The sequence below is a fragment of the Pogona vitticeps genome, chromosome 2 (assembly GCF_051106095.1).
Source record: "Pogona vitticeps strain Pit_001003342236 chromosome 2, PviZW2.1, whole genome shotgun sequence".
Lineage (NCBI taxonomy): Eukaryota > Metazoa > Chordata > Lepidosauria > Squamata > Agamidae > Pogona > Pogona vitticeps.
The window spans coordinates 173,802,009-173,825,412 of NC_135784.1; the positions used below are offsets into that span (position 1 = coordinate 173,802,009).

General features: G+C 44.8%; 1 protein-coding gene and 1 long non-coding RNA gene across 3 annotated transcripts in view; one reads left to right on the plus strand and one right to left on the minus strand.

The window, feature by feature from the left end:
- The first annotated feature begins 7,822 nt into the window (after positions 1-7,822).
- Positions 7,823-23,404, plus strand: part of LOC110071748 (LIM homeobox transcription factor 1-alpha) — a 93,112-nt gene continuing 77,530 nt past the window's right edge. The window contains exons 1-2 of one of the 2 annotated variants that reach the window (XM_072991275.2): positions 7,823-7,918; positions 17,815-17,900. In XM_072991275.2, coding sequence (XP_072847376.1) covers positions 17,843-17,900 — 58 coding nt within the window. In that variant the 5' untranslated portion in view covers positions 7,823-7,918; positions 17,815-17,842. The remainder of the gene's footprint in view (positions 7,919-17,814; positions 17,901-23,404) is intronic. The other variant, XM_072991274.2, reaches the window with a different exon arrangement.
- Positions 18,648-23,211, minus strand: LOC144587086 (uncharacterized). The gene is made up of 3 exons (XR_013542251.1): positions 22,849-23,211; positions 20,986-21,097; positions 18,648-19,567 (listed from the first exon to the last, which is right to left on the minus strand). It is a non-coding gene; the product is annotated as an uncharacterized LOC144587086 (long non-coding RNA).

The window sequence follows — 23,404 nt, forward strand, 5'->3', positions numbered from 1 at the left end:
TCCTCCCCCCACCACCCACCCTCCCCATGGATTCTCCCCTGTAAATCATCCCTGTGTCATCATTCTTCAGTGATGACTGTACAGCTGCAAAACGATAAGGAAGAGCATGAGACTCTCTCTCTCTCTGAGGGTGCATGAATGGGAAGGAATGTTTACTCCTCTGCCCCACACTCTCTGTTTCCATTCCGACCTTTTTCACCTGCCTTCGATTCTTTGATGTGTGTTGATTACTTTGCACAGAAGAAAGAGGGCATTTGTAGGGAGCAGGTGGCTGGCAGGCAGAAGGGTCAAGCATTCCCTTCCCCTCCGCTGTGAATCACAGCTGCCCCATCATTCTTCACTACTGATCGAAGTTCCCAGATTCTGTGTTTGTTACTTACCACCTAATTCTGGCTGGCCTCCTGTGGAGGACTGTAGATTTCATATCTGCAATCAAAACCCCTCTGCTCGTGTGTCTCTTGTTCCTGTGAGTAGAGGGCAATCAAAGGCTCACAGAGTCATAGAATCATGGAGCTGGAAGAGGCCCATGAGGACATCAAGTCAGTGCAGGAACCCAAATCAAAGCAGATCTGGCAGAGAGTGGTCCAATCTGGACATCTAAAATGTATTCCAATTATAGTCTGGTTCAGCATTCATCTGGACTGAGAGCTAGTTTCAAATCAACCTGGTGATAAAGGGACAAACCTTAATATTCATCCACCATTTCAAATATTAAGGGTCAATCCACCAATGTTTTGTGTGACAGAAAGCATGTTATTTTAAATTGAATGTCTCTTACTACCTTTGTAAATCACAGTACTCAAAGAGCATCAATGTATCCCATATAAGCAAGAGGTGAAAATTACTGGCCATGTTTTACAAAGAGTTGTAATAGCACAACCTCATCTTTTCAGTTTGTAGATCCTCTCAGTGGGTCCTGTCTAGTGTCAGAAATATCATAGTGTTACCAAATCCAATTGGATGAGGCTGTTCCTATTGCCATTCCTTCTTACCATGAGATGGTCTCACTGCTGGCTGAGAGATCATGTGTGAAGTTGCACCTGTGAAACTGCTAGACACACATGTGAGATTCCCTCAGCTCATTGTCTTTCTTCTCCCCACAAGACACAGACATGTCCAAGCAGATACATGTTCCTCGCTGATGGGAATAAACTTCACACACTCCGAAGTCAACGCTGAGAATCTGTCTATCTATCTAGCTACTGCTTTTCTCCTCAAACAAGGATCTCCAGGCAGTTTGCAACATTTAAGAACATGTAAAACACAATGAACAAATCTCTAAAAAAGTTGGACCAAACAAGAATTAAAACATATTACATAAATGTTGAAAGACAATAACTGCCACTCACCATCCTGTAAAATATCCAATTCTAAATGACCAATGCCTGCTTAAGCAGGAATGCTTCTGACTGCCAGTGGAAGGAGAGCAAGAAGGGAGCGGAATGAATCTCCCAAGGAAGGGCACTCTGTAGTCTGGGAACAGCCACTGAAAAAGCCCTCTCTTACATTCTCACTGGAAGAACATGAGAAAGTGGTGGAACGGAGAGAAGTGGTTCTCACAATGATCTTCACATTTGTGAGGGCTCGTATGGAGGGAGGAGGGGAACTCTCTATTACACCAGAATTTAAATGTGGAAAGAAAGCAGATGTTGGTTCTAGCCAGGGCAATGGGATTAGGGGTTCTGTCCTCTTGGTGGCCACATTGGCAGCATCCAAAAGTCGACTTCCAGTACTGCAGCAGCAAAATCCAGCAGAACTGAGGGCACAATTAGACGGACTTTTGTCCTGTGGTTTGGTCCAGGTTGGAGACAGGCTGGTTTGCTGTTTTTCCCAGTGACCACATGATGTATGTGTCATCACAACCCACCTGCCCAGGTCAGTGTCTCTTTGCACCCTTTTGGATCTGTCTCGGGGGCTACTGTTTATGTTTGTTATTTTGGTTGTGGCCTTGGTCTTGATCTTGGTTTTTGTGGAGGTAGGATTGCTCCATTTTGGTTCAGTTCCAGTGCATGATCCCTGGGATGGAACAAAACGGGTTGCTCAAAATTGTCCCTTTGATTAAGCCACTTGATAGTCTTGAGAAATGAAAACTTCCTCGCTTCCTGCCCTCAGAAGGAAGGAAGGAAGTTTTCCATTCATGTTTAATTGTTCCTAATGCTGTGTCATTTGGCAACAATTAAAAAGAAACTGGAGACTTCCTCTCCCTTTCCTTCCATAGGAAGGTGGTAAGGAAACTTACCATTTCTCAAGATTTTTAAGTGGCTCAAACAAAGCACGGATGAGGAGACAGAAGGAGGATTTTTGTTTGTTTGTTTTTTCTTTCCCTTTAAAGGGAAAGAGTATCAGTCTAGATCAGGGGTCTCCAAACTTTTCAGTATGAGGGCCACATCATATATTTGACACATTTCCAAGGGCTGAAGGAAGGAAGGGGGATCCAAGCAATCCCCCACCCCCACCGTCTTTGGGTCCTCCTGAAAAGTCCAGACCAAATCCATCAAAAAATAATTAATAACTGTGTGCCATCAAGTCGGTTCTCATGTATGGCAATCCTTTTAAGAGTTTCCTAGACAGACAGTACTCAAAAGTGGTTTTCCATTCCCTTCTCCTGGGGATACTCTGGGACTGTGCAACTTGCCCAAGGCCACACAGGCTGGCTCTTCTCCTGGGACACGCAGAGGGGAGCCAAACTCTCAACCTCTAGCAATGTAGCAAGACACCTAACTCAAGGAGCTATTCAGCCACTCCCATTAAAGTGGGAGAACTATTAAAAGGGAAAGCAGGAAGAGGCCTTGAAGTTGTCCATCCACAGTGAGCACCTAGACAGCAGGTGACTTTATAATCTTCTCTACTGTGGTGAGATTATACAGGGATCTGAGTAGTTTTTAGGGCCGTAGAGCAACCCTCTTGTTGGTGATGATTTCCTCATTCTGGCATGTGTTCACTTACTATTCTAAGGATACAGAGCCTTAAACCAGTGGTTCTTAACCTTTGTTACTCGGATGCTTTTGAACTGCAACTCCCAGAAACCCCAGTCAGGACAGCAGGTGGTGAAGGCTTCTGGGAGTTGCAGTCCAAAACTCCTGAGTAACCCAAGATTAAGAACCAGTGCCTTAAACAATAAGCTAAGGCCTGGCATCTGTGTCTAGAAATTACACACAAGTCTCTGTTCTAGTAAAGAGCTTGGACAGAGTAGTGCACAGTGTAGCCATGGTATGCTTCCCACTGCATAGATATATGTATACAGACACATATACATATAGAGATAGAGATGACATAAACATATACAGAACATATGCATATACAAATACATACAACCAAGTATAAAGATACCTGTTGTAAATTCCTTTTTCACTTAAACCCACAAGACAAGAGGCCTTCCCTGCATCAGTTTGTCAAGTTGCCTACTCACAACCTAACAAGAAGTAAAAGCCCATGGTTGGAGAGCCTTCAGATATTGCATCATGATATTCTTTATGTCCAAATCCTGAATCCTGAAGTTATGTCTCCCTCAGAGAGGTAGCACTACAATCCAGTCCCATCTGGTGCTGTTCTGATCTCATAGAATAGACCTTTGGTCTGGATGGGCAAGGTATAAATCTAATAAAATAAATAAAATAAAATGAATAGGCTGCAATGCTAACATAATCCTAAATTAGGAGGAAATGATATACATTATTCATGGGGTAAATTAGTTCTCCTGTGGAATTAACATCACAAGGGGAGTGTGATTTCACCAGTGACTTCTGGAAGGTGATTTTGTGAGTTAGTCTTCTTCTACGCTAACTTTACATATGTTTTCCTGCAGAAGAACACAATTCATAAGAAGTTTTCACACTATAACACTAAAGGAATTTTGCAGTCTTTGGCTGATTAATCAGCAGAATTGATTTTGATCAAACGATGCCCCTTTCCCGCTTATAAGCCTGCTTTTTATTTTTAATGCAAGTTCCTAAAAATCCATGTGTGAGTGATTCATAGAAAAAGGATTAGTTGTTTTTGTTTTTTAAAAGAATGACATCCTTCCTGGCTCCCAAAGTGGTACCTATCATGACACATGTATGTTTTCTTCTGATTTCAGCTGATACCTTCCTTGGGTTCAAATGGCAGTGGGTGGGATCACCAGAGGCAGAGTCCAACTGCACTCCTCCTCCTTTGCAAAGCCAAAGGGTAAACCTATACCAATCCCCTGCTTCTGATTAGGATCAGGTTAGCAACAGCCCATCTGCCTAGACAATGGTTCCCAACCTTAGGTCCCCTGATGTTCTTGGACAAGAACTGCCAGAAATCCTGGCTAGCACCCCACCGAGTGGTGAAGAGCTGCTGGGAGTTTTAGTCCAAGAACATCAGGGGATCTAAGGTTGGGAACCAGTGTAGCAGGTAGGATTTGCACCTGCTTTTTCTTTGTCATTCAATTCAGACAGTGAAATGCCAATTTCCAGGATTGATTAAAACTCATTTGATCCATCAGTTTCAGTTGCCCTGCAATCTCCAAACCTACCTAAGCATACACATGGATGCATCAAGTTCTTCCTTAGATGTTCAAATTGAACAGAAATATTGCTGGGTGGGTGCATGCACACACATGAAAAATTATGGGAAAATAAGTTAACAGGGTGAAACCTGAAGATAACACAAACATATTCTCTTACTAGCTGAGAAATAGCAATACAGTGAGTAGGTTTACTACCAGTGAGAATGCTGCTGGCTAAACTGGAGTATTATCCCCTTGGCTAAACTGAAAGATGCAAGGGCAAGAAATCCTTCTGATTTAGCTGCTCTTGCTCCTAGCATGCATGTATGCACATGCAATTAGCCAAGTGCAAACCCATGCCTGAAAGCAACACACGGGAGGCAGCATTGAGAATGCCCTTCACTGTAGGGTTAGTTTGAATGCAAGAGGGCTAATGTCCGTTTTCTAGTGGAGTGCCTGGTACCTACACGTTGCTGGGATTTCTGCAAAGAATGCTAGGCAGTCTTTGCTCTTCCTATATTCTTAAGCAGGAATGTCTTCCCAGGCAGTTGATAAAAGGTTAGGTATGCCTTAACAATTAGGCATCCTAAGTCAATTTGCAAACACACTGGTGTCCCATGGAGATGGGAGGACAGTCTGTGCAAGATAGTGATTTGGTTGCGGCAGGGATGCAGAGTGGATTAGCAGGTAGATCTCCGGGTGGTTTACCATAGATCACCACAATTTTCCAACTTATTTAACATCCTTAGAACCAAAGCAAAAAATAATGTTAAGTTTGATGTGGGCAATAACAGTATTACCTGTTGCCTTTGGCCAGATCTTTGGAGATGCTGCGCCTGGCCACTTTTAAAGTTTTATTTTAAAATGAGAAGAATCCCTGATCTAGAATAATTCAGAAGTAGATTGGTCTGCCCGTATGTGCAGATTATTCCAGTGCAAGGCACATGGCACACAGTAGCTGCTCATCATTTGTTCCATTATTTAAATGGCACGTCATATTTTGTATCAAAATATGATACAATATTTCCTCCATTCCACTGAGTATGGATAGTTCCAGAATTTGGGCAGGTGAACTAAGGCCCATCTAACTGCTGATGTTCCTCTGGGGCCTTCCAGAACAAAAGTATAAGACATTATGGCAATCCGACCTCTGAGATACAGTTCAAAAATAAGCCAGGAAGGTTTTTTATGCTGCAAACACACTGACTACACACTCAGCTCAACCCTGTCCCTGATGTAGAGCATCACAATAGCTGATATCATTTTGCAGTGAGCCCGTCTGGTGTAGGGCGGGTAGAGTATCACACTAGCATTCATGAGACCCAGGTTTGAATCTCTGCATGAACAAGGAAATTCACAGGGGAAGTTGTCAGTGACAAAATCACTCCTTAAATATCTCACATACTAAGGAAAATCTCTGTTAGGGTCACCATAAATCTGAAGCAATGGCACATAATATTGTTTTGCAGAATTTGCCAAGAGACTTTCTCTCCCCCATCTGATGTACAGAACTCTACCTCTCCTCAAACACATCAGAGGCCATCCAGATCTATTGGTCTAATTATATCCTAGGTGGGGTCCCACAAAACATCAGCCCAGGCTCTACACAACAAAGGAAGGGTCTGGCCATTGAGTCCTGGCAACTGGACTTCTTTCTTATTAGATTGAAATGTTTCACTCCTCATCCAAGTAGCTTCTTCAGTTGCTACTGAAGGAGCTACTTGGATGAGTAACAACAGGGTCCAACCTGATAAGAAAGAAGTCCAGTTGCCAGGACTCAACTCCCAGATAACCTCACCTGGATGACTAAGAAGCTTCAGATATAAACAGAGGAAGGACTTCACTCATGAAAGCCTCTCTTGGGTTGGGGAAGGCAACCCTCTTCACTCTAATAGATCATTTGCCTTGGGGGATCAATAGTGCAGGCAGTCTAGGTAAAGGTAAAGGTTCCCCTTGACAATTTTTGTCCAGTCGTGTTCGACTCTAGGGGGCGGTGCTCATCCCGGTTTCCAAGCCATAGAGCCAGCGTTTGTCCAAAGACAATCTTCCATGATCACATGGCCAGTGCGACTTAGACACGGAACGCTGTTACCTTCCCACCGAGGTGGTCCCTATTTATCTACTTGCATTTGCATGCTTTCGAACCGCTAGGTTGGCGGGAGCTGGGACAAGCGATGGGCGTTCACTCTGTCACGTGGATTCGATCTTACGACTGCTTGGTCTTCTGACCCTGCAGCACAGGCTTCTGCGGTTTAGCCCACAGCGCCACCACGTCCCTATGCAGGAAGTCTACAGATATATAAAAACACTTGCCTAGCCACCAGAAACAGAGACAATACTGCCTAGGCAGGGGTGGGCAAAATGTGGCCTTCCAGATGTTGCTGAACTGCAACTCCCATAATTCCTAGCCCACACAGCCAATAGTGTGAGGAGAGTTGGGCATAGGCCACACAGTGAGGAATGTTGGGATTTGCAGTTCAGGAACATCTGGAGGGCCGCACTTTGCCCAGGTCTGGCCTAGGGGAAGAACTGAAGAACTAGAAACAGAAACAATACTGAACGAATGGATCTTTGAAACCATTAGAGTTATGTATGGACCCAGGGAGTTCGACTGCTTGGACAGCTCAATGCCAGAGGATGGGAGTTTGAGTCCCCACTACGCCTCCCAGGAGGAGAGCCAGCCTGTGTGGCCTTGGGCAAGCTGCGCTGTCCTGGGGTGCCCCCAGAAGAAGGAAAGCAGTAGAGTAGACCATGTCTCAGTGTCCCTAGAAAACCCTGCAACGGGCCACCCTAAATCGCACTGGGCTTGATGAAAAGTAGTTATTACATATCATTATGCATTTGGGCTGAAACCTTCGGACTGGATCATTCCGGGCAGCTTCAAGGGAAAGCTAAAGCCAATTCTCTCCAGCCACAGTAGACCCACTCTGCCTGTGGGTAAAGCCCCTCAGCACCCATGTAAGCCCCGTAGCATTAAAGGGCCCACTCTGGTTTGGGCTGGACCTAAGATGCAATCCATGAAATCTCACCCCTAACGTACGGATCCGAGGCGCGTTTCCTCGGGAGTCACCCCTCGATGGCACCCAAGCAAGCGTCCATAAGATCGCAGGGTGGTGGGTTGACTTGTTCTCTCCCTTCCAAGCACCCTAAATGATACGCGAGCGGCGGCAGAGAGGAGGGCGGGCCGGCGGGGGCTGCGCAGCACCTTTCCTAACGCGCCACTTGTTGTGTCTAGAGAGGATTCACTCCGAATTCCCCCCCCCCGCTTCCCACCGAGGCAAGCTTTAGACAATAGCCGGGGGGAGGCCCCCCTCCCGGCTCCCCCTCATCTTCCCACTCCTCCTCCTCCTCCTCCTCCTTTCCTCCTGCAACTCCTCTCCCCACCTCTCCTCCACAGCTGAAGGCAGACGGGACTAGCAGAGAGGGGGAGAACAGCCACGGAGCCGGGTAGGTGACCGGGGGGGGGGGTTGCTTCGGGATCTGTGGAGAGATCGGTCAGCCTTCCGACCGAACGGCTGCGCCTGGGCTGGGGGGGGGGGGGTCGCTGGGGTGGGGGGGTCGGGGGTCTGTTGAGGGAGGTTCCTGGAGGGCTCGCCTCTGGATCTCCCCGCGAGGGCGATCCCGACGGATCTGGCCAGGGTCGACGCGCTGGCGAGCTAAGGAGGCGAGCTTCAGTCCAGGAGGGGCGAGGTGGGCTTGGACTCCCGTCCCCGGCCTGGGGTTGGAGGTGGACGGTAGGGAATCGACTGGTATGGTCAATTGGGAGCGATTAATTCCTCACCTCCATATGGGCACTGGTTCCAGCTCTCTCCCCCACCCCATCCCTTCCTTTAATTGACGATTGAAAGATTTCTGAACGCTGGGTTGGAAGAGGCAGCCGGTGACTTTCCGGTTGTCGAGGAAGAAGGCGCGTCTCTCATCCTTTTCTCATCTCTTGGGTTGCATCCTACGGATGAGGTTGGTCTTCCTCCACTTCTACCACCAGATTTGAGGGTGGAGGTGGGGGTGGTTTCAAATCAAAGAAATTGTCTGTCGGTAGGATCTGGGCACAGAAGGGAGTCCAGCGTAAACTGCACCAACTTCATCGTCGTGGAGATGAGATGTGGGGTTAGCCACTGGCTTAAAAAAAAAGATTTAAGCAAAGGTAAAAAGAGATCGGTCAACCGATGACCGAGATTAGTTAACGGCGATTTAGAACCTCCAGCAACCAAGGTAGTGTATCCGAATGTCATCTGCTGAGAAGCGGCAGGAGGTCGACGGTTGCCATCCGGTCACGTCGCAGCCTGGGGGTGCTCACTCGGCCCTTGGGGGGGGGCGGAAACAAAGTATTGGATCCTGCAGTCCCGGGTAGGGTTGATCCAACAGGATTCCTACATTCTGCACAACAACGTCAATTATAGAGCTTGCAGATACCCTAATAAGCACCTTCCCTTGAAAGTAAGCCTCGTTGTATTTCATGGGATTTCTTCTCCAGTTGGGCCTGGAAGCGTCACTGCCTGGAAGTTGCAACCCAAGGACGTTCAAGTGATAATGATAATAAATCTGTTAGTCGTAAATGTGCTAGGAGACGTCCCTGTAATGCCAACCCGTGGGAGAACCTGGCAAAAGCCATTGGTTTGGTCAGGTTTTCTAAAGGGAAAAACGCCAATCACTCTCTCTCTCTCTCTCTCTCTCTCTCTCTCTCTCTCTCTCTTTTTCTTTTTAAAGCAATAACTTTAGTTTCAGTCAATGGGTCTTCCTTTCGAGCGGCGGGCACCAGATAGGCTTGACCCGAGAGTCAGAAATAGCCCGGCGGCCGCCTCAAGCAACAGCATCTCGGGGTCCCATAAAAAGAAGATAGATTTTTTTAAAAAAAAAATCATTTATTTTGGTGCCGCGATATTCTCTCCCCCTTGTATGTTTACAACTCTAAATAGCCCTAGTGGGACGTTCTGTGACTTTCGCAGACCTCACTCGGCCAACTTCGGGGACTTTACGCGCCTTGCCTTCGGTGGGTCGGGGAGGGGGGGCACCCGCTGCTGTTCTGCCTCAGGCGGCAGCCTGCCATAGGCCGGCCCTCATGCACCCCACCGTTAAAGCGCTTTCCAATGCCCAGTAGCACAGGTTTCGGCCAGCGCTGGCGTCTCCTGCCGAAATTCGAACGGGCTTCGTATCTGAGAAGGCTTCGCCTTGGGTATCGCTTGTCTAAAGCGTAAAAGGAAGGGAAGTGGCGGGTGGATGGAGGGGGGGTAAGGTAAACCGTAGAGTTGGTGCTGTGGATAACTGGAGGAGCGAAAGGAGACCCTGTTCTATCGATAAAGGTATAAAGGTTTTTGAAGGGTCATCAGTATTAGGAGTGGGTCCCCCTCCCCCATAGCTTCCTTTAAACTCAGTTTCTCAGTGAAAATTCGAAAGAGAACGCTTAGGACCCGGACTGTGAAAGCGCAATATCATGGCTGAAACCCACGGGTCCGGTGAATCAGTGGAACTTAGTCCCCAATCATTTAATAGGCCTCCTCCAGAGGCGACTTATAACAGGATTTCGGCTATGATCAGGACGGATGCAAAAAACAAACAAACAAACAAACAAACAAAAAAAGACGATCCCTGTCGCCCTGTAAGGTTAATCACTTCACGTGTAGCTGACAAGGTTGGAAAGGTTTATCATAAAATAGTTCCTCCTTCAAAACAGATATATTTGAATACCGAGATGGAGAGGGGCAGAGAGTGAACCTTATAGAATGGTATTTAAAAATCTTCGGAGTTTTGTCCTAGGGGTTGTTTTGTCCTATTCCCGCCCCCGCCGCGCCCCCCCCCAAGAAAAACGCGCAAGGATTTTAAGATCTTCCGCTCTTACTTTATTTTGCGTGAACTTCGGTTGTTTCAGCGTAGCTAGTAGGAGAGGGTGTGGTCTTTTTTTCCACCCCCAATGAGGAAGGTGAGGACCTCGGCTGCGATCCTTAAGCGGCTTTATCCGGAGCCGTAAAATCGACGGCGGCTTTTTCTTTCTTCTTCTGTGGTTAAAACACAAAATACGGGGGAAATGGTGCACGAGGGGTTTCCCACGTCTCTGGAGAATTGTTCCCTATCCCAGATATGCTTTCTCTACATTCCAGGGCTTCATTTGGGGCGGGGAGTGAGGTGATACTTTGCCCGGGGGGGGGGGCTGCGAGAATGTAAGGACAAATTTAGAATTTTAGAAGAGTGTTATCAGGCCAAAATAAAAGATTTTTTTAAAAAAATAAAAAAGTTGTGGCAGGTTAGAGCCTAACGGTAATATTTTAATGTGAGCTTTTTCTGGGCAAAATCCACTTTCTCCGACGTAAGAGGAGTCGATCCACCAGACTTCCCACGACTCACGCCTCTGTCGGCGATCACACCTGTAACGGCACCGTTAGAAGCGCCTTTTGCCGAGGCAGCGCGTAAATTAGAGCGGTGATTCCTTCGGTGGCTGAGATTTGACTAGCCATAAACTCTACTAAGTTGAGGCGGTTGTGCGTATATTTCAACATTAGCCTCCCGCGCTTTATATAGCTAGGGTTAGGAAAGTCGTATCGAAATTAGCGACAACCCCCAAATAAACGTTTTTGTACCGACAATTCATATCATTCTTGGGTTCATCTCCAGGAGGGCACTAAACTGGGGCACGATCCGGTCCAAACGATACCCGTTTAACCTTTCTATCCTAGATATATTAACTCGGAACTAAAGAGGTAGGAGCCAAAGTGGTGTAACAGAGAAAGTGAAGACACGGGAGACCTGGGTTCGCTTCCCCGCTCCGCCCGGGAAATTCACGCGGGGTGTGTGGGAAACCGATCAAACCACTCCTGAAATGCCCCTCTCATACTTCGGAAACCCTGTTAGGGTCGCCAGACGTCCGACGCTACTTGACGGCAGATCACCTTGCAAAAGTTCAGTTGCACGGGGTGGCCTCTATCTCCGAGTAAAAACCCAAGAGGTTCAGACTGCAGCTTCTCATAGATTTCAGCAGAATATATATTTTTATGGATGAAACGCTCCCTTTTTTAAAAATCATGGAACGTAACCTGGCTGCGTTACTCTGAAAGCAGCGTCGCAAAGGGACGCTGAGGGCTTCATTTACACTTTGAAGAAGTAAACTCGTGTCGGTGTGTGTCATTTATGGTTCGGGCGACAAGGCTTCACCTGGCCTTTTTAGAGCAACATACCTAAAAAGTCAGGTGTCCCCCGTGAACCCCGGACAGTCAATTTACTGTACTTGCGGAGAAAGGAACATTTTTAAAAATAAAAATGTGCCATAACTTCAGCCCTTCCTATCCCTTCCGACGCAGACGGAAGTACTGTACCACTACGGATATAAAACTGTTTTCTATTCTCGAGTTTTAAACATTTATTTGTTATTTATTTGGTCAAGCCCTCGCCCAGTTATAGAAACTGAAGGAGTTAAAATAACTTTGGTTATTCTCAAATGAAGTGCGAAGGAGTTGCAGCTAAACCGAATTTTACCTTCCGGACAGAGTAGATGCATGGCGTGAATGGCTCGCAACATTTAAGTAAATCCCAGGGATTCTAGCTGGGACTAATAATTCGGTATAGGCTGTTTACGCGCTAATAGTAACGACCGAAGGTGATTAACAGGAAATATCCAAGTTTTCAAAGAAATGGATCGCAGCTAACGCGCCTTTGTCCAGGACCACAAGGTATCCGTGAATCTGAGGGCAAATTCTCAGAGGGACGGGCGATTCTGCCAATCTATTGCGAGGTAAACTAAGATCCATTTGATTGCCTATGAAGAGGAAGTCGTGCGATCGCGTTTTATGAGTTTTCCTGAGACAGACCCTGCCCTTTAACTTAACCCCCCCCCCTAAACTCACCGGGATCTATTGGAGTAGAATCGATAAGATGTACTTGCGCTATTAGAACAGCATTAGTAACAAAAAGGAGAGACAGGCCTTAGAGAGAAACACCTTTTGTTACCATCCGGTGTCGAGGACTTCAAAAACCATTCTTCTGTTGTAACTGGATTTTTTGGACTCTCTTCTTTCGTCTAATGTTTATGAAGAATGCGTCGTTTGATTATTCTGGTAAGCCACCAGTGTTAGGATGAGGTCCTATATAAAAATCCTAAGTGCGATTTACTCGCTTATCTCTTCGCTGCTTTGTAAACCATGATCCAACCGTTCTTCGGAGGAGTTCAAAGCAGTAGGTAAGGTTTTCCCCGTTCCCTTTTGGCCTCACAACACCCCCGCGAGGTCGGCTAGGTTGAGAGATACTGGAAGCTTCCAACTCGCAAAGGAATTTCATGGTAAACTGGGGATTTCAGTCTGGAATTTCCTACTCCTGTATTCACCACCAATATATGCGCCTGCATTTAAAATGTGGATTATCCGCCTCGAACCCGTTTGCTAAAAGGCGGTTTTATAAGCCTGGCAAACACACGTAAGTGTAGGGACCTATTCAAACGGTCTTGATTGCGTTCTGGGCATGGTTGTTAAGATGCGTGTTGCGTGTTTTCAGCACATAGTGTAAATCTACAGCATCCTGTTTACTCAGAAGTAAGGCGCACAGCGTTCAACGGGGTTTACGTTACAGGATATTTTTATACCAGGCATTGTATAATGTGATATGGGAAGCCTTTTTTTTCCTCCTGTTTGTCATTTAGACGGATCTGCCCTTAATAAAATAGAAAAGGCCTGAACAAACAAAAGATATCAAAATTCATTTCACTCGAAAATTGAGTCCATTTCGGCCCAATGAATTAACCCGAAGATAAACTCGGCTTTAAGTAGGTTCTCCACTTTGATAATATAATAGTGGAAGACGGTGGTCAAAAACCCGAAGGAATAGCCCTACTGCTATTTTCTAACAATACAAAAATGCAAAAAAAAGAGCCCTCTCTTTATATAATTGGCAAAAGATTTGGAAACTGCGCAATATAAAAAAATAATAATAATCCTTCGCTTTAAAACGATCAAACCAAGGATGGATTAAAGAACACAGAATCTGCTTTTGTTATCAGCGAAGTCTTTGAAGAACATCATTTTGAACTTTTTTCAGCTCTACTTCTGGCAGACCTATTAATAAAAGAACCACCATCATCTTCTAGTTTAGGAGGTATAATTATCTCAGTCAAAATCAAAATAGAAGATGTTTGTGTCATTGATACAAGGGGCTCGAGATCGGATTTACTTACATCGAGGAGTCGAGCGGAGGCTTGGGTTGTGAAAACGTTGGCGAGCAACGAGCATCGCCGTATTCGAACGATCGCTACAACAGAAACTCTCGGCCTTTGATGGGCATCGTTACGTTGGAACGTTGCTACTTGCAACGTTCTGATTTGCTCCGGGGTTCCCTTAAGAAACGGCTCTCGCGCCCGTTCTTCTGGCAGACTCTGGGAAGCCCTTTTTAAATCTCCTTCCTCTCCGAATTTATTTTTATCTATACGTCTCCAGATCTGAACAGGTACGCAATGGATTCCTGACGTAGAAGTAACGTGAATCTTAGAATAACCACTGGTACTCGTGGCCCATGTTGTTCTCGAACGGGGGATCAGCTAACACAGATCATCCTCTGTGTTAACAAACGCTTGGGGGGGGGGGGGCGGCGCAGAGGTCCCTTGTCCTTCTCAATCCTACAGCTCCGTGATTTAGGACCCAGCCTTTGGGGGTTCAATTCCCCACTGTACCTCCTTGACAGGGGTTGGACTGGGTGAGCCACAGAGTTCCTTTCCAGTTCTAAGATTATTACTATTATAAACTTGGCATGTCTTTAAATATATACACAGGTAAAAACTACAGTCATATCAACAAACCAGAGATATCATTCCCTCCCGAAACTTGGATTTCTGTGGAGGCCCCTGCTCTGCTCCCATCTCTCCTTCCAACCCACACCTCCTTTTCCAGAATTTAAATTTTTATCCCTGCATTTCTCTAACAATGCAGGAATAACTGATGAAAGTAAATAACCTTCATGCCGTACTAAAGATGTAACTATTTCAAAGGAAATGCCACTGAGTTGGATGAGGCTTCATTTCAGATAAATACTGTAAGATTGCAGCCTAAGACCTTCATTGTTAGTTATTTTGTTAACGGTGTACATTTGTATCCACTTTCACCTTAAAATACTCAAGGAGACATAGAGTACATGGCTCTCCTTCTTCCTATTTCATATTTGCAATGATCCTTGAGGTGAGTGAGGCTCAGAGACCAGGACTCTCCCATATTTATCCAGTGAGCTTCAAGGCTAAGTGAAAGCCTCAGGCTTCATGTTTTGAGGGGTCTCTAAGTTGCCTTTCCCAAAATGCAAGAATAAAATACATGTTGGGTTAAAGCCATGAGGCCTTTGAAACCCAGCCTTGTTAAGGTCTTGACATGTCTTAATCCATCCTTGGCTGGGAGAATGTTTAAAACAAGTCCTCCTCAATCCAAGGCTGGTCCTCTTTCCGCTACATTGCACCATCTCTCTTTTATGCTTTGCATGTGGTGTCTACACAGAAGTAAATCCTCCAAGTTCAGTAGGTTGGATCACAGCAAAACGAATCCAGGGTTGCAGCTTTAACCCGATAGAACCGAAAGCTATAGAGTTGTCCTCTGCAGCCGGATTGTTTCCTTTTCTCTAAAATTTCTCTGGGCTTGGTTCTCATCCCCAATCTTTCCTCTAGCTCCTCATCTGCATGCTGCTGTGAATTGAGTGTCCTGGCTACATCTTGAGACTTTCCTAAGGCAATTTGCTGCCTGAGAAAGGAGAAAATAGTGCAACACTACCACAGTCAGATGGCAGCATCACCCACCATCAGATCCTTAGGCATCTGCCTCATGATAGGGCCCGCCCTGCCTTGCCTGCTTCCAAGCTGCTTTTCTCTCTGTGTAAATCAGTGTGAATGAGTGATCCTGCCTTGCCTTTGGTGGGGTTGACAATGCATCATTCAGACCTTCCAACTGAAAAGACCCACTCACTTTCCAAGGACACTGTTTGTTGCATTTCTGTATGAGTTCCAGGTCTGGATCTGTCACCTTTTTGGCCAGAAGGCATGTCCAGAACAGGGATGCACACAGGAACAGAGAGGGTGGAAGTAGTTTAATTCATGATTTTGCATGCTATGAAAAGGGAAACTTTCAGAAGATGTAAGAGGGAAAGAAAGGCATCATTTTAATTCTGGAATATTTGGCTGCCAGAAGCTTGGGATCTGAAGAAGGGAGACAACCAATAAACAGACTGACGTGCAGAAATGAGGAGGGGGTCATTAGCTCAGTGTGCTGAGACACACGATGAGCATATTCCTGCGTCTCTCAAGCTACAGAGATTGGCCACTTTAGATATCATTGTGATGCTCCAGTTGTGAAAAAGAAAGCTAAGAGAGTGTTGTCTAATGTAGGCTACCTATTAAATTAAGGTGGTTATAAGAATTTGGGACTATCATCCTTAATTTATGTGATCAAACACTTATTTTAGGTACACTTGCTCCTAGCAGAAGTTTTGCTTTACAAAATCGTGACAGCTATCAAGCCCAGCAGAGCAAAAGGCAACACTACCAATGATGTGACCCAGTTTGTTTGTTTTTTAAAAAGTTTTGCAAAACTTAAGGCCTGTGATAGTCTCAACAGCATTGCCACCTAATTTACCAGAGACAGCAGCTTGTCATTTAGGTATTTGGAGGTGAGGATCTCTGCCCCCAGGCTATGAAAAGACTCACTTGCTGATTTCTGCTAATCAAACTGTTAATAAAACACAGAAACAGATTGTTTTTGTTTTCTCTGATCAGTTGGCACCCCCTGGATCTGACCACATATGACTTTGTTTCATTGGCTGGACCTTTTGTCATGGAGCAGGGCTAAGCAATATCAAGATTTTGGGGGAAAGTACCTAAACTATTTGTCATTATTCCCAGTGAAATTTGAATCATGGGCAAGCAATGTATGTACATGTGTTCCCTGGGCAGGAAAATAGGGAAAGGACAGGCCAAGAGGGAGCTCCTTCCTTCCTATATACTGGGGACATCAAGATATATTATAACTGTATTAGAACTCCAGCCACCCACGGAGACCTCTATTATTTTAATTCGAGTTCATTCTAACTGAACAAAATCTCATTCCAAATGGAATCTTATGAGACATTTCCATTCACTGCTAGGATCCAGGCCTAACATATTACAGGTTAATTATAAAGAAATGTTTCTGGGCATATTCAGTGTCCCTTTTCTTCAATGAAAACATCGAAGTCACATATTTGGTATTAATTGTAAACGTTTGTAATTGTCAACCTCCAACATGTTTTCCCTTCTCCTCTCTGTCCCTTTGTTCTTTCTCCTTTGTTCTGTTCTTTTCCCTGAGAAGCAAGTGCCAATCTCCTATCCTCTGAGAAAGGATGTAGTTGGAGTGTTCTGTTTGTTTTCGAAAAATGGTTGTTGTGGGTTTTTCGGGCTGTTTGGCCATGTCCTGGAACACATGTTCCAGAACATGGCCAAGCAGCCTGAAAAAAATCCACAACAACCATCGGATCATGAAAGCCTCCAAGAACACATGTACAGTATTGGAGAACCCTTTTGGAGATTCAGTTGTGGGAGAGCAGTTAGGCAACCTTGCCTGTTAAAACTGCAGCTAAAACTGTGCTCACAACCTGGGGTTCAAATCCCAGGTAGCCGGCTCAAGGTTGACTCAGCCTTCCATCCTTCCAAGGTCGGTAAAATGAGTACCCAGCTTGCTGGGGGGGGGCAATGTGTAGCCTGTATAATTAAAATTGTCAACCGCCCGGAGAGTGCTTGTAGCGCTATGGGGCGATATATAAGTCCACGGTTAGACTGTTGTAGACTTGTAGTTGTTGTTGAGCTCCGGTTCCTATCAGCCTCAGCCAGTGGTCAGAGATACTAGGGGTGATAGACCAGCACTGCCAGGAAGGCTTCAGATTCCATATCCATTCTGTAGTAGATTGGATATGGAAGGCAAAGCGTGGCCAACTTCCAGTGTTGATGGCACACCTGGCCTTCTGGATGGGATGTCCAATGCCTGCCATTTCTACAAATTCCCTGTGCTTGCTAGGGATGGGGATGGGGGGAATTAAGCCCACCCACACCTGGAGAGCCCCACTTTGCCCAGTTCTGTGGCAGCACACAGCCATTAGACTTGCTGATGTTCTGTGGCTCGACAATCTGCCCACTCTGCCCACTTGATGAAAGCAAGTCTTCCAAGAAAGTACCCCGAGATGATCTGGAGTACCTGGGGAGGTTCCTGGTTGGCAAGTAGTTGAGAAGGCAGGAAACAGGGGTCAAATCTTTCCTCTCCTCCTCCTTCTCCATCCCATTGAAGAACGGCAGTGACCATCAGTCTCTCTGGCCCCTAATCTCTTCTGTTTTTATGATGAACTGAGTGTCTTCTCCTCCACCTTGGCAGGCCCACCTTCTGCTGTCAGGCCTGGAAAATGAAGACGGAAGAGGCCCCGTCTTGTCTGCAGCAAGCCACACCAGTCCTCGGCTATGGTGAGTTTCTGAGATAAGGAAAGCTGTGCAGACAGGAGTGGAGTTGGGTTGGTGAGGAGATGCCTATGGGATGAATGCCTCTCCCTCCCCAGGTCATTGGTCTTCATTGAACACTTGCTTTGCTATCCCCCCATTCCAGTACATGCCAGCTGGCCCTAGTTCTGAACATGTCTTGGAAATTTTGATTTGGTCCTTCCATATGTTATAGCCTGAAACTCCTTGAAACCCTACTCAGCACAGCCAAATACAAGAGATTGAGGGAGTACTAGACCAAACATGGACTGACATGGTGTAGTGGAGAGAGTGAAGGACTGGGTCTCAAGAGGGCTGAGTTCAAATCCCTACATGGTCCTGGAAACTCACTGGGAGGTGGCAATTATAAACTAAGCTGGGAACATCTCCCACATGCCTAGGAAACCCTATTGGGGTCCCTGTAAGTTGGAAAGGAATTGATAGTGCTTTTAAAAGAAAGGACCAAAACATATAGAAGGCCAGAGATTCACCACCCCTGATATACACTCTCACTAAGAGAACAGTGTCAGTCTGGCTTTTACCATCCTAGGGAAGAACCTTCATGTTTAATGTGAATTAAAGCTCATAATAAAAATGCTGCAAAGTTGTTTTCGTAAAGCCACAAAAGAGGATACTAAAATTGAATCTCCTCATCTTATGTTGCTCTCCTCAATGCCTGCAGGACAGATGCCTGCAGGACAGAACATTTTCCTCCTCAACTCTTACTAGTGCTTCTTTGATGAGGGAAGGCATCGTTTACTTTTTTTCACTGTAACAGATATTAAATCAAGTATCAACAGCCTGGAGGCATGCGGTGCATCATGGCCTCTCCCAATTTGAAGAAACCCTTGTCCAGCAGGCTGAGGCAAAGAGGCAGTCCCGAAAGCAGCAAAATCCAGGAGCTGGACAGGGGACAGATTGTCTTTGTCTTCAGTGTGGAAGGGATTGTCACTCTTGAATTGGCTTCCTCAGCCACACTAGACGCTGTTCCAAGATCTCCATACAGAGCACATTACCATAGTCTCTCGAGACTGAAGGATGCCTACTAAGTATCACAAGGGGGAGACCCAGAAGTCTTATACAATGACTATCTATACACTGCCTGAAAGCCCTTGTCCACCTGTCAGTAAAATGTTTCTAGGCATAAGGCAGATCAACAACAATCAGATCAGTCTGTTTCTAGCTTGTGTTCCTCTTGCATGTACAGGTATTCATCAGTAATATGTTCTCAGTAAGTCTGTCCCGTTCCATTTCCACAACAGTCTGTTTTTCAATTAGTAAATACACATCATACATAAATACATACTGTATGATCCTTTCTCATCAGAAAGTATTTGGAAATGTATTCTCCCTAAAAATTTGCATTTTATATATATTTTTTGTATATTCCTTGAGCTATGGATTCTACCATAAGATGTTGTGGCTATATGTTGTCAAACTGCTTCTGGCTTAGAGTGATCCTATGGATTAGTCACAAACACCCCCCACCCCAAAATGTTCTATCAATAACAGCTCTGCTCAGGTCTTGCAAAAACAAAGCTGTGGCTTTATTTAAGGAGCCCATCCTTCTTGTATACGGTCTTCTTTTCCTACTGCCTTCAGCTTTTCCTTACACGGCTGTCTTTTCCAGTGAGTCTTGTCCACTCATGATAAGGCTGTATAGAAGCAGAGAATTGCAGTATCATTTATGATTGTCCCATGCCCAGGCTGATTAAGATTTGAGCTGCAGCTCCCTCTTGAAATTTCAAGGTGAGACACTTGACCCACAAGTTGCCCTTATACCCATGAGAAGCAGAACTTTTGTCTTCTGTAAAAACAGAGGGCTCCCTGTCCTTTCCATCTTGTTATTTTAGCGTGCAAGATATGTTGGACAGTAAACCATCTCTATGGAACTTGAGTCTGTCCCTCTTTATTCTGAAGTAAGACTTACTGTGTTCAATAAGGGCTTACTCCCAGCTAAGTGTGCATAGGGAGGCAGGCCCACAATATCAGCCTGCTTTGCCTCTGCAAGCAATGGAGAAGTCTGGGAAAAAATATATCCCTCTTTCAGTAACTTTCAAATAAGCAAACTAAAAACCAGTAATGCACGGAGGGGAACAGAGGGGCTGTTGAAATGGCATCTCGGGGACAATTATGCCAGAGAGTTTCCACTAACACAGCAACGCTTGGCATTTTGCAGTTAAATAAAGTGGAATAATGCTGCACAAGAGAGGACTGTTTTCACAGGGCCCAAATCATTTCCATTTCTTTATGACTTTTAATTTCAATATAATTATCAGCACATGCAGTAGGCTGGAGGTGTGGGTCGAAAGAGACACCACAATTAAAATGAAAGGCCTTGCTCGCAAATATCATGGCTTTCACTTGGCCTGATTTTCATTCTCTTTCTCTGTCTGGGGTAGCGGGGGCAGGATCTGCCACTCAGAGGAGAAATAGACAGCAGAAGTCTGGATTTAACCAAGACATCAAGCTTGTGTGTGTGTGTGTGTGTGTGTGTGTGTGTGTGTGTGTGTGTGTGTGTGTGTGTGTGTGTGAGAGAGAGAGAGAGAGAGAGAGAGAGAGAGATTCACAATCAAGAAATGTGTGTGTGTGTGTGTGTGTGTGTGTGAAAGAGAGAGAGAGAGATTCACAATCAAGAAATGTGTGTGTGTGTGTGTGTGTGTGTGTGTGTGTGTGTGTGTGAAAGAGAGAGAGAGAAAGATTCACAATCAAGAAATTAGAGAAAAGGGAATGTTGTCACCTTAAGGAGCACGGAGCTGAAAGAAGGTGGGGACTGATATTGTTTCTCAGATAGAAATGTACTCAATTTGATTTATAAGAATCAGGTTGCTATTACACTGTGATCCACATTTGTGCACTCCCACACAAACACACAAAAAGAATTTGAGCTACATATTGGGACTTGGAATTTTCTTCCCTTGATCCAAACATTGTCATGGCAAATATCAAAATCTTTCATTCTTTTGATAACCCTGCCACACATCTATAGAAACATGACTGACGTGTTCTCTTAATATGCCAATCCTTAAGCATTCTTCATCATCTAACCAAACCAAATGACACCCAAGCGTACCTGTAGCACAAAATATCCCTACTACAAGGTCCAATGATACGGCAAAGGAGTGTGCGTTTCCTTCTCTTCCCATGTGATCCCGCCAAGCATGCCGATTTTCCAAGTTATGGACCTCAAAAATAAGACATACAATCAGACATACAATAAGACATACAATACAGTCATGCAAACACATATGGTGCTTTCCAAGCAACCAATTACAGAAGAAAGCCAGCTAATCTGCAAAATACAGATTGAGGCAAACTCCTGCCTTAATAAACTGCCGGAGTATTCCTCTTAAGAGAACTTTTGCTTCTAATGATATCTTAAGTGCACTTTGCCCCTAAACATTTTATGTAACTCCCAGACTACAAAACCTATGATGCCATGTCAGTTTGACACACATGCATGTAAACGTGCAGGAGCTTTACATGAAGCAAAGAGTTGATCATCGAAGGAGCAGGCAGGTCATTTAGGGGTTAAAAATTATGTGAAATTAAAACAAGCAGAGGAACTTTCTCTGAGCAATTCCTTTCCAGAGCCTCAGACAAACAATTCAGAGCAAACTTCTTCCTGCAGAGTGTCACACATTGCTAATATCTATTGCAGGCTATTCACAGGCACTGTAGAGAATGTCATAGCCGCGGTGCCATAATATTGTTTGTGCACAGTTGAACAGGGAGGCAACCTTAGCATTTCAAACTGGCTGAATGCCACTTGGTCAATTGCTGTTTCAGAGAAATTAACGCTCAAACTGAGGGTATTTAGAGGCCTAGACAAATTTATCAGGACCTTGCTGCGTTTGGGGTGGGGGGTTTAGCCCCTTTTACAGCTGTTGCGTTTAGTCTAGGAATGTATAACTACACTGGTCAATGTAAGGTATGGTATTTTCTGTCTAGCCCAAAATGGATTCATGTATTTATGATTTATTTTAATGTTTTGATTTGTTTTATTTTAAACTAATATTTTCCTCTTGTGTCAGGCTAGTCTCATTTTGGCTGCTTAAGAATTCATACTTGGAGAATGAGTCTGCTATTAGTAAATAGGATGCTAATAATGTGTAAAGCTTGGAACAAAAGTCCTAGGGGGGAGCTAAGGTGCAAATATAGACTACAATTCTATATACGTTTCACTTCTGAGTGGAAATATATAGGATTGTTTTGTTGTATTAAAGGGAAGGGGGATGTTTCCCCCTCATATCTGAATTTTTTTTTCATTAAACTCTGTTTTTATATAGTTTATTTTCCCACTTAACATGAAAAAGCAAAACAAACTGTATCATACATTTAAATGACACATCATCATTTAGTACCTAAGAATACTACTGAAATTCTACCAAAATGTTCCAAGTACATATTTGTCATTCCAGAAATGCTATCAAATTATATTTTTCTTTAAAAATTAATACTTGTTCAGACTGACTGAATTTCACCACAAATGTTAAACTCCTCGTTTTAAATTTCAAGAAGAAAAACTCAAATCTGTCATATCCATGAACCTGGATTTTGACCTTAAATACAGATGTACCACTAAAATGCAGGTTGCATTAGACTGCATGTGTCTTCAGTTATCTACAATCATTAATAATGAACAGAATGTGATAGTATTTGAGATTGTGTGTCTTGCCCATTTCTGTTCTAAATGTTTTTCACTAAACTTGATAATTTTCACTGGTCTACATTTAATAATTAGCTAAGCTTAAAACTCATGATGTTTCATGAGTGGAGAGATTTAATCAAAGGCATGTTTAAAAAACCCTCAGCAATAGAATTTTCTGGAACAGGCTAGCCCCCCTGTGCCTCCTTGACAGGGGATGGACTCCATGATCCATAGGGCGCTTTCCAGCAGTATAGTTCTAAGATGGTGAAAGCAGTAGTTAGCTACCTGAGGCAAGGTTCTGTGCATCCATCCATCCATCAGCCGGCCGGCTGGCCAGTGGTCCATCTGTCCGTCTGTCCGTCTGTCCGTCTGTCCGTCTGTCCGTTCCTTCCTTCCTTCCTTCCTTCCTTCCTTCCTTCCTTCCTTCCTTCCTTCCTTCCTTCCTTCCTTCCTTCCTTTTTCTCTCCCAGACAAGCACACTCAAGCAACGTGTGAGGCTAAGAGTTCACCCGTAGGAAACACCCTTGGAGTTCCAACCTTCTGCTTCTAATAAACTTGAGCCTAGGTGGACAGTCCCTCGGTTGGCCTAAGGGACCAACCACCAGTGGCCTGTACGTGCAGCATATGGCTGCAACAGCAGTCTTCTGCCTCAATGAATACTTAGTAACTGGTATTCAGAAGCAAGCTGTCTTCACAACTGAAAGATGTATATATCTGTCATGGCTAGTAGCTATGGCTTGACCTATCCTTCAAGAAGTAGAGGTTGAATGATATTTACATACATGGAACTCCAATTGCAGAAGCAAACATAATGATCTCACATAGTGCTAGGTGTGTACCT